Consider the following 11,929-nt stretch of genomic DNA (forward strand, 5'->3'; position numbering starts at 1 on the left):
CCACCCTGTTCACCCTCGTTTTAAATGGCCTATTGAAACACTACTGGCTGTAAAGTCAGTCAGTCAAAGAGCTTTTATTTCGGTTAAAAAACATAAAAAGGCGAGATACATACAATAAAGAATGTTCATCGTCAGATTAAAATTAAAAACACATAAGAAGGAATAGCAGCTTAATAAATACAGGTTAAAATATTAGAAGGTAAAAAAATCTAAGCATCTCAAGTCTACAGAATTACCGTTCGACCAGCCCAATTAGGGCAGGGTTGGTGGGGATGCCTGTTTTAAAATAGCACACCTTATGATCCACATAGATAAAAGAAATTTGGATGTAGCAAGTACAGTCAGGAATGTAGTGTCGGTTTTAAGGATTCTATACACCTCCCTGTAATCCCTGATTCCCCTAGATCGACAGAGTAGTACTATCCATCTGGCTCTCGGCCGATGGTACGAGGGGCAGAAGAGTAAAACGTGCTGGGCTGTCTCCTTACCTCCCGAACATCCCGTGCAGAGGCCAGACATCGGGGACACGGGTTTTAGCCATTTGTCTGTTATGTCCCGTAGGGGAAGTGAACCATGCCTGAACTGGACATATAATTTCCTGGCAAAAGGAGGCTTTATGTCGTCCAGCCAGCTCTCAAATTTAGGATGGGCCTTGATTTCTAGGAAGGTTTTGGTTAACCTACCCGAGGAAGAGTTGGAAATTAAAAGGGATAAACCGTACTCTCTCAGTGCCACATTCAGATTTTTCCTAGGAAGCAAGGCACTGGACTCCTCGGGTGAGGACCAAAGATCTCCCCTACCTATGGCCCGAGAAAGCTACCGAACGTAATTGAGCCAGGGAATTTTCTCAGCTCCCCTACTATCCAACAAGTCCCGTAAATCTTCCCTATAACTCTCTAGTTCCGGGGTGGCCCAGAGGCGTCTCCAATATAGCAGAGGACGGTTCGAAACGACGTCCGGTAAAGGGGCCAACCCCAGATCTAGCCGAAGTGGAACAAGGGGAGTACTCTGGGGGAGTCTTAAAAGGCGCCTCAGAAAGCTGTTCTCGGTGTGAATGAGGGGCGCAACATTAACGTGCCCCCATATGTCCGCACCATATAGCGCACCGGATCTCGCTTTGACTTTATAAATTTTAACAGGGGGTCCCACCAATTTAAGAGATGATTCATTAAAAACTTTTAAGATGCCACCAGTGGATTGTATGAGCTTCAGATTGGCTTTAGTAATATGCGGGGTCCAGTCCATTCTGTCATTTATAGTGACCCCTAAATTCTCGAAGGTAGACACCCGATCTAGAGGCTGTAAAAGATATAGATTCCCCGAGGCTAGGTAACCGCAATATACCAGCTTAAATGTTTGAGGACGATACCCTGCTACTCTCTAAATCACCAATGGGTATGCAGCGGGTCTTGGAAGAGTTCTGTTCATTCTGCAGGAAGCGGCATGGTCTTCCATGCAAGTACCACCAACTGCCCACACCCCCAAATGGACCTTGAGCTCTCGGGACACCTCCTAACGAACATCCTATCTTTAACTAAGAATACATTCTTCAGGCAGCTGTTGGCGCTTCCAAGATGTAGTCCGCTGACACCACTACGGATGGATTTGGGTATTGGCCCCATTGCTGATTTAAATGCCTCATGCCCACTCCTATTTTGGCACCGTATTTGGAGTACGCTTGAGTTGGTGAATTATAGGGAGGAATTGAGGGATGTTATGACTATACTGGGCGCACAGAATATACCCTGGATGTCACACATTAGGAACACTTGCCAAGCACTGGGAAGGATGAATATGTGGCAGACGCCAGAAGAGACCTGCCCCTCAATTTCTAAAAAAACCCTACTTTCTGCTTATAAGGAACATAAATTCATCCAACTATCCCAGTGTGCTAACTCATGCAGTCTGACTTCCAGGTTTCCGGAAGCCAAACAGCAGTACAAATTGGAGTTGGCCCTGGACAGCATCCAGACCCTTATTGCAAAGAAACTGTATATTCAATTTAGGCACGGGGTCCTGCTGGTTAGAGCTTTTACCAATTAATGGAAGGGAGCAACTAAATTAGGATACCCTGGGTCTACCGTGACCGATGAAACCGAACTCCATGTTCTCCTCTTCTGTCCTGCTTACAGTAGACCTAGGTCTAAATGGATACTCCAGCTTTGTAGAAATGTGGGAATTAGACACCACTTTGAGGCCTTTGGGATATTAAAATACGAAACGGGCCCTTTATATGTGTTTGTTACCTCTAGGTTTCTACTCACGATGTGGTGTGTTCGTAGGAGCATTATAAAGGAAAATGAGTCTACTGACAATTAAATTCTACCCAACCACAGATCATGGCGCCAAGTCACTGCTGTATAATACTCCCCTACTTTTACTATCTGCTATCCTAACTTTGTATATTCTCCCAAGTAAGGATAAACAGATGAAATCTAAATTTTAATAATACCTTGATTCCTTTTATTCAGTATTTATTGAATCTTGTTTTAATGGTTTTAAAACTATCACTTAATGAATTTTAATGAACCCTGTAATGTACTAGGTTGATGAGTCAGAGAACAATGTATACATTTTCACTATAGTATACTTTTTTTAAATTTGATTCTTTGTTTTTAATTACGTAAAAACTGCATATCTTAGGTGCTCTAAATGTATTGTTACCTTTGTATGTGCTTTTATGGCTGCACTGCCGAAATAACGGTTTTTTTTCTTGACTTGATAATAATAGACGACTTTGATGATTCCACTTCACAAATAACTTTCTTTCCTCTTTGTTTTTTAGAGTTAACCTTTGACCTGGATGTGGATGATATCTCTTTTAATAAGCATGTGCTTAATACACACATGAAAGATGGTGTTCCAATAAAGAACCTAGCCTCAGGAAATCGTCCAGAAAGTGCTGCAGCTGTCAATCTCATTTGTTGTTTAAGTCTTTCTTTGCAGGTTTTTCATATTTTCTATCACTGACTGATATAAGACTTGCAGGACATTGAGAATGTGACATTTTAATTTATATGAAACTATAACAAGTAAAAATTATTTAAAAATTATACTGTATGATACCAATGTTTTTTTAAGTTCAGCTGATTTCTTGGTGGAAAAGGAGCAAACACAGAACATGGGCGTTATTATAAATTGTGTTTTTTAAGGGTTTATGAATACTTTAATTGATAAAATAAAATTATTTTCATATCAGCATAAGTTGTTCATTGGTATAAGCAGGAATCTATTCAGCATTGCATGCATGAAATGGTACACTTTCACTTGTACATAAAAGGAATAAAATGTCATTGACATTCTACATTAGTTGGTATTATGTTACTTATTTTTATGCAATTAATTTCCCATTAAACAATGTTTCTTTACCAATGTATGGTTGTACAGCTTACTTGTATTCCTGTCTCGAGTTGCCCAGCACAGCCACCTGTCTCGGTTCTAATTGGCTTATGTTAAAACATTTGTTCTCCCTTTCTCTATGGAATGTCGCATTTGCCAATCCAGTCTTTTGCCTCTCTTTTTATCCAATACCAATTGCACGCCAATTATGTGCACGAGTTCGTTTCTATCATATCTATCATTCTCCCTAACATGTGTTATGCAGAATGCAACCAGTGCACACAAGCTAAAACACATTTGGAAGTCCGCTGAAACATCAGTGTACCAGGGAATGTATGGCAACAGACGTACTTTTCAAGACATGCCTCAGGGAAACTTATGTGAATTGCCATATGCAATAAAACAACGCAGAGTAAATTTATCAAATGACAACAGGGATTTATTAGTAAAAGATCATTACCGTGCACTCTTATATTAAGGGCTTTAGGGTGTGTAAGTATTACTCTCGCAAAATGACTATGTAAATCTCGCTCTTGGAGTTCTTTTTCAGGACCATGACATTGTTTGTAGAAAAACTACGCAAAATATAAGAGAAAAGGTCTGCAAACATTTGAACAACAAGTTTTTTGCACTAGGGAGGACATGAAAGTGACTATTCCTGTTGGAACAATGAGAGATAGGAAGCTTTTCTGTTATTTCTATGCCTTTGGTGTCTCATCTGATACAAACACTGTGCAATTGTGTAATTTACTTGAAAAATATGTTGGTAGGTGTGTAAGCATAAATGTATCATAGAATTAATGGTTTACCAATTTTTCTGGCATTAAGCCCTTTGGCCCAGCTTCACATGAGTTGTGTAATCTTCGCATTTAGGATACTTACTCACTTCCTTAGTATTAAATTGTATTGCTAAATTATTTTTTTGTGCTTTATGAGCAGATATCCATTACACGTACTAAAAACAATTAAGCTCATGGTATTCTCGTGGGCTTTGCGTAACTTCTAGAAAACAAAAGAAAAGCGTACATTTAATTAGCCAAAAAGGATGCTGGAAATGTGGTAATTGACTGTCAATGTTTGAATATGTGGCAAATAAAAAATATGTGACTTGATTTACGTAAAAAAATCTATAGCTTAAATTTCCGAGCAGACGTGAAAGATTGCCACTTATTGTTGACACTTTATTTAACGTGCCAGAGCAGGATAACATATCAACCACAAACACTACAGAAGAGATCAGTATTTTCAGTATATAAGACATACGAATGGTTGGTCGTTTATAGAGACCTGCGTTGATGAACTTTATAGATCGTAAACGCGCCATTGTGTGTCGTAGTGGCGTGGATAAATACACGGAACACATCCAAAATAAAGTGGAGGCAGTCACATCAGGGGTTAGGTTACATGTAGGTGCTGGCCAGTTACCACTTTATTTAGCTGTATAATTTATAAGAAGGTTATTGAGTAAAAAGCACTCTTCCAGCACTGTGTTGCCCTTAGGTAAGATGAAGGTGACACTACACAATGATGATTTTAATTACCGGCATTTCCCTGCAAGTCAGAATGATGGCTTATGTGTCATATTTAATTCCCAATCCGTGCACATATAGAGGCCCATTTTCAAAGCCTTTTCCATGCTGTGAATAATGCATGAGAAAGTCAACAACATTTCATTCAGAATAATACAGTCCTACTGTACCGAGACAGGGTAGGAGTATTTTTGAGTACAGAGATATCACTTACAAGTTCAGACAATCGGCAGGAAATGCACATTGTTTCCGAGGTTAGAAATAACACATAGGCCTCGAGTACAACTTCCTCATGAAGTTTGATTCAGTCAGTCCCAGGAGTTATCAGCCGAACTGTGGTCATGAGTTGTACAGGAAATCCTGCAGCTTTGAATTTTCTGAATTAGTTTCTACATGGAAAAGAGAAGTGGAAGGAGAAAAAGCAACCCACAATCAGAGCCCAACCACCGGTAACTGCAGCGGTTCCATATTCCACCCACTAAAACTCTGAATAGTGGGCTAAATACTGTTCCCTGTGGTATCAATAATCTGAGTGTGGCATTACCAATGCACATTTCCCACATGTGGTGTACTAAGGGTTCTAGTGACTAAACCCATGCAAGTGCTCCATGACATGAGGTGAACACCTAAAGGGTTATACATTTATTGGTATTCACAAAGTGACGTGTAAATGATTGTTCTTTCGAAACCTGCACACTACTGTAATATCATTGAGATAGTTAAAAATTCCAATGGCAAGATAATCCAAACTTCTTCTTATATTCTCCTCTATTGAAATCCCAAAATTTTTCTACCATACTAGTTCCCAAAACTGAAACCCACTTCATCATTAAGAGATGCATAAAGTCCATTGGAAATCATGCTCTTCAAGTGAACACGTGTTTCGGCCAAGATCACATAGCTGCTAGGAGCTTCTTCTGGGATTCTTATGTAAATTCAATATTGTTCTAGTAATCAACATTGTAAAGATATAATAGAGTCCTCATATCTAGAACCTCAGACAACGATGGCTGGGGAGCAGTCTGCTCATCATGTGTTTCTGGAACTTCACGTCTAGGTACCCTGAAGTAAGATGATTGAGATATATATCATCACCCCCTTCAGTTGGATTTATTATGAGCCTCATCGCATTTGCTGCTATTCTGCACAGCTGAAACAGTGCTGCCTGTTCTCTAATCCAACTAAGAGGTCCTCAGCATGCAGGAAATTGCCATTTCTGCCTTATGCTCAGTATCAGCTGTTAGCTTCAGGAGTATATCTTGTTTCTTTGTAAATACGCACATGAGGGGAGCATCTTTATCCCATGCCTTGCACCATCTGCCCATGTCCATGTGTGCTTGCCCGAACCTGCTAATATCTCCTTCTCCATCTCTTCAAAAAACAAGCTGTGTGACAGATCTGCCTTTCTAATCAGTGCTGCAAAGTTACCTCTCTGCACTGCACGAAGCTCACTTGTGCTACTACGCCTTTCCCTTAATAATTTCCTTATTTCAAAACTCATTCCCACAGTTCTTTCTACCCTGTTGTGCTAAAAACCTGGCAGACCTTTGTCGGTCTTACATCATCTATGGCAGCCTACTTTTCATTCGGCATACTATGCTCAGAACCTCAGCGCTGGTCCAAAGCCCAACTGGGCTCAATTCCAGCCTGCTGCAGATCCACTCCACTCTCACTGATCAGGAAATATCTAGGGCTTTTACAGCTCTTCTTTCAAGTCCGAGCATACACATACTCCAATTTTCTGGCTAGTCCTCCCACTTCTTCTACTGGTCACTGTCCTGGTTTATGCTGTTTTGTGTATTAGCCAGCACTAACGTTGAATGTTCCGACCCTGAACATAGAGGCGAAGTTATTAAATAACACAAAGATTTTTTGAATTATGTGCAGAAAATTATTTGTGAAGAAAGGACCCTCCAAGTCCTGTGAGTCTCTGCACACTAAGCTAGCATTGTTCTCAGTCTCTTCGTCAGGCATTGTGAATTGTTCGAAGATGAGTGCCACCAGGTTGCAACCCTCGGATCAGTTGATGGTAAGCCACATTATTTTGCAGCAAAGATATGTGGAAATAAGTGTACAGTTAAAGTGTTAGAATCATAGAATCAGCTCTGTCTGCTGTTCAAAAATCCAGAGATTCATCTACAGTCTTCCAGACGATGACATATTGAAGGCATGAAGCAAACAGAACTGTGTCATAGTTCATAGCGGCATAGAACATGTTGAAGTCATTGGCCTCAAGGAGAACAACATCTCCAAGGGCTGGACTCCAAACTTTTCTCAATTTCAAGTTGTAATTTGATTCACAGTACCCTGGAATGGAAACACTTTTATAGGGTTTTTATAGAATTCTATGAGTGAAATTGGTCAGTTGTGTATATGTAGCAGTTGTTTGTGGTAAGTTGATATTTGTTTATCAAAGCCTAGTTTACTAGTGCTCCAGGTTGGATACAGTGAGTTCAATACAGATAACTATATCTACAGTATGACTGGATGGGTGTTGCAAAAGGCATTCTTTTGTTGAGATGGGTTTCTGGTTGTCCAGAACCTGGCTTGTGCAGATTTTTATCTAAACAAACATTGTTCACCAGGTAGCATCATGCAATGCTCCGTTTCCATGGGGTGAAGTTAGTATTAAGGCCATCTTTGCTAATTGTATGGCTTTGGTGGAATTTGAGGCGAATGGCCTTGATATGGCTCTGGCTAGCATTTTGTGATTGGGTAAGGCAAATTATAGTTGTAATCAGTCAGATTCTTTTTAATGAGTCTCATTTCGAGGGAAACACAGTTGAGTGTCGTCTCATGATAGCCTACTGACATAGGGATGTGTGTCAGATGTGTTTTGTAAGGTTAGTCTACAGTGTACTAACTCGTTTGTTGTGTGCTATATCATAGGGTTTGATGATTGCCTACTATTCCCACAGCATGCGCTGCATTACATGCATGTGGGTGGAACGTCAAGTATAGCCTATAGTTAATTGGCTTGTCCTGTGGAAGAGAAACGATGAAAGACAAACAATATATAGCAGTGCCAAATTTAAAGTTTTCTAGGCATAGCACAAAATGTGGCAAATCAAACGATAAAAGGCTTTAGAAAATACAGTGTAGTGCACACACAAAAACACATCTTCAAATACTCAGGCACATTCATACCAACATACTTCACCAGACACATTTACTCCAATATCAGAGTTAGTATGTGAGGTAGAGCAATAGTAGTTATTTTACGTATGTAGGGCCTCATTTATGAGAAGTGGAGCATCGCTGTGTGAAAGCAGCGGTGCGCCACTTCTCAGTGCGCCCTCATTGCGACACCAATGATGCCAGCACAAAAAGTGGCACATTGCTGGAGTTGTGTCAGAAGCCTGACACATCCCCAGCAATGATTCTTTTACATGTGGCCAGCACCATGTGAAAGGGCCTGCGTCACCCTTACGCCTGCCATGAAGCAGGCGTAAGGCTTTAGCTCATTGGCGTCCTAGAAGTGGCGCAGCGAAATCTCAGAGATTTCACTGAACCACTCCTACGACCCTTTCTTGTGGGGTTACGCCCACCCTGCATACATTATACCAGGCACAGGTATAATGTAGCGCAGGGGTTTACAAAGTGACGCATCTACCTAGATGCGTCACTTCGTAAATATGGTTCAACATGGTGCATTTTTTACGCCACTGGTGTATCACAAAAAGTGACGCACCAGTGGTGCAAAAGTGACGCAGGGACTCATAAATGAGCCCCGTAGTGTTTTACGGGTTACTTGTTGGCCAACAGTATTTATGATGCTCCTCCACATATGATTTATGGGAACCTTTGGAGTTACTCAGTTCCTAACAGAACGTGAGAGGTTCAGCCATGTATAAATTATGTAGAACCTGGTGAGTTTTTCAGTTCCAAACTGTATTTGTAAGGTGCAAATAAATACGAAATATATGGAATATTGAGAGTCTCAAGTAATCTCTGATGTCAACATAAGGTGCTAACTATGGAATATGGAGAGTTGCTTAGTTTTGTCTTGTTCGTCCAATTGCAACATGTACTAAACTAAGGCAAGGATGATCCAACATTCTCCTGTGCTGGTCAATCCATCATGTGAGTTGAACAGTGAATGAGTAAGGTATGTGGAAGTGATGTGGTTAGTAAACGTATGAAGGTGCACATAGGTAGGCATTATTAGTATTAGGTATGACACACGACTAAACATTGGCAAAATATGTTGTTTTTAACTGTCTAGAGTAAGGAGAACAAATTTAAGTTGAATGATTTCTTTAGTTGCCTGTGTGACAGATACGGGCAGACAATGTAAGACTTACAATTGTAGATACATAGATCCTATAGCATATATGTAGTTATGGTAAAACCCATTATTCAATATAGAATAAGCCAATGTTCATTTCTGGTAATATGCTATAATATTTTGGTGTTATTGTGCAATATCAAATACAGAATATCATTCTGCAACAATAGTAAGTGGAGAATATTGACTATGACTTTATCATCAGAGTAGGTAAACATAATATGTTTGAACTGATGATTCTTACATTGATACTGTATACCTCTTCAAGCAAGGTAGGCAGTTTTAAGAATGGTAAATCTACACTTATCTCTTCATACTTATCCCAGTAAAATAAAGTTAGTTGATATCTTGCACTAAATAATGTTGCAGGATGATATTTAGCCATTAAATATTATGTCATATAAATATTATGTCATGTGTCATGTTCTTATAGTACGATTGGGGTAGATGCACTGCTAGTTTTATAAGGTTAATTCAAGTTGGTTGAGCGTTATTGAAGTTTGGTGGTGCTCAATTAGGAGGCGTCGAGTGCCCGACGACGTCAAAGGAATTGCAGGATATGTGAAACCAGACAGAATCTAGTGTCATCCCTAATTGGCACACACATTAAGTTGCGTTTTCTTGGTCCAGAAAAACACTTTCATTCAAGGTTCATTTAAATCATACTTTATTTGATTTTTTCCTTGGTTTACGTTGCAATTTGTTATTTCATTTCAAAAGATCATCAAAAAGTTTTAAATTTCAAACATCAGGCGAGAGTCAAACGTGTCCAATGCATTTCGGGCACTGATATAATGTGCCCTTCATCAGGGAAATGACACTAAAAATAAAGGTAAAATAAAATATCAATAAATCTAGTCCTAGTTCAGTGACATTACATTGTAGTTCACAGAATAAAACATCCAAAATAAATGACATGTGTTTCATAGACATTTGCGTGATTCATAGACATTTGCGTGATGCATATGACAAACAACGGGTAGTGCTGTGAGGGGCCAGTGAATGGGGATTAGGCTGAGGTATTATGAAAAACGGTCCGAAAATTACTTACATGCCTGTTATGACGACCTATCCGTTAATCTGTAAATGAAACGCAAGTCTAAATTAGTCCTATGCCGGTTTCCGGAGGACAGAGTGCATACGCAATGTAAACTAACGCTACGGGCGTTTAGACTAACCTGTTGGTTTTAATCAGCGTGGCTCGCCATCCAGTCTACCTGTCTCCGCGGTGCCGGTACAACATTTAACTTCCAGCGTGCATTGTTTTTAAAGTTATTCACTCGATCACGTGTGATTAAGAGTGAAGAAAGACTCGCGTCAGTGACCCGTGGTCGGGTTCATACGAATGTGGGAACAGAGATCAAAACATGCTAAAGTTATAGGGTATTCCTACATGCGGTGATCAATGTGGGCGAAAATGTAAAGCTTAAAAAAATGTAAAGCTTAAAAAACTGCTTATGTGATAACCTAATATCGCGGTTGTAAAAATAGTGACTAATCGGTGCAGGGATACGATCTGTGAATACGGCGGTGCATTGAATGAAGGGTGGGGCGTGTAGTGGTTGAGCTAACGTCAAGTGGTTAGTGTTATCATAGACAATATTGTGTGTTTAAACAGTGTCATGGTGTTGGGAACATGCACAATAACAGTTCACACGATCTACAGAGCTGTATTATTACAAGTAACATGAAAATTCTATCCTTTCATTTAAACCAGCCGGTTTCTGGGTAGATAATCTATGGATCCAAAAGTTCTCTCTTCTCAATAGTTGCTTGTTGTTATTTACACCCTCATATTTTGGAACGGTCTCTAGTACAATGAACTTCACTTGAGAAACATTATGTTGTGATTCAACAAAATGAGCCGAAAGTGCTGATTTCATGTTCTTAAGTCTGATGTTAGATTTATGTTCGGTCAAACGTACTTTTATGCGTCTCTCAGTTTTCCCTACATACATCTTCCCGCACGGGCATTTAATCCCGTATATTAGGTTGCTCGAATCACAGGTGGCATTGACACGTAGTTTTATTGCATGACCTTGTGTAGGATGATTGATGGTATGGCCTTTAATTATGCTGTTGCAGTTCCCGCAGTTCAGTGTCATGTTCTTGCCATCTGTATGGTCCTGGAGGAATCAGTTCAAATTGTACTTGTTTGATTTTCATTTTATTTAAGAATACTTTTATAAGGTGGTCTTCCCCTGAACATTTTGCCATACTCCCATGTTTGCTGATCTCATTCTGTTGGCCTTATGACTCAGTGCACTTTACCACTGCTAACCAGTGCTCTGTCCTTCAGACATGGTCAAATTAGCTTACACCCAATTGACACATTTAAATTACTTTTAATGTCCTAGTAACTTTTTTCTGCATGTACCCAGGGCCTGTAAATTAAAGGATACTAGTAGGCCTACGGCACTTATTGTGATAGCCACTTAAATACCCTATACATGTCTCAGGCCATTGCAGCCTGTGTGTGCAGTTTTAAACTGCCATTTGACTTGGCAATGCAAGCCTTTAGCCAGACCTCAACTTTCCTTTATAATACATATAAGTCACCCTTATGGTATGCCCTAAATAGCCCATAGGACAGGGTGCAGTGCATTTGAAAGGTTGGGCATGTACCTTTAAGTTTTACGGGTAGTGAAAACCTTCTAAATTCATTTTTCACCTCTGTGAGGCCTACCTCCCCCACAGGATATCATTGGTATCCCTTATTACATTTAATAAGTGGTAACTTTCAATTGGGAGCATGTAGTAATGTCAAGTTTGG

General features: G+C 39.9%; 1 protein-coding gene across 1 annotated transcript in view; it reads left to right on the forward strand.

Annotated features, from left to right (window-relative positions):
* The window catches only part of GPC3 (glypican 3), a 3,092,951-nt gene extending 3,089,577 nt beyond the window's left edge, over positions 1–3,374 (forward strand). The window contains exon 8 of the mRNA XM_086918698.1: positions 2,786–3,374. Coding sequence (XP_086774824.1) covers positions 2,786–2,970 — 185 coding nt within the window. The 3' untranslated portion in view covers positions 2,971–3,374. The remainder of the gene's footprint in view (positions 1–2,785) is intronic.
* Positions 3,375–11,929: the final 8,555 nt, after the last annotated feature.

This window comes from Lissotriton vulgaris, chromosome 4_1, assembly GCF_964263255.1.
Source record: "Lissotriton vulgaris chromosome 4_1, aLisVul1.2, whole genome shotgun sequence".
NCBI classification, from domain to species: domain Eukaryota; kingdom Metazoa; phylum Chordata; class Amphibia; order Caudata; family Salamandridae; genus Lissotriton; species Lissotriton vulgaris.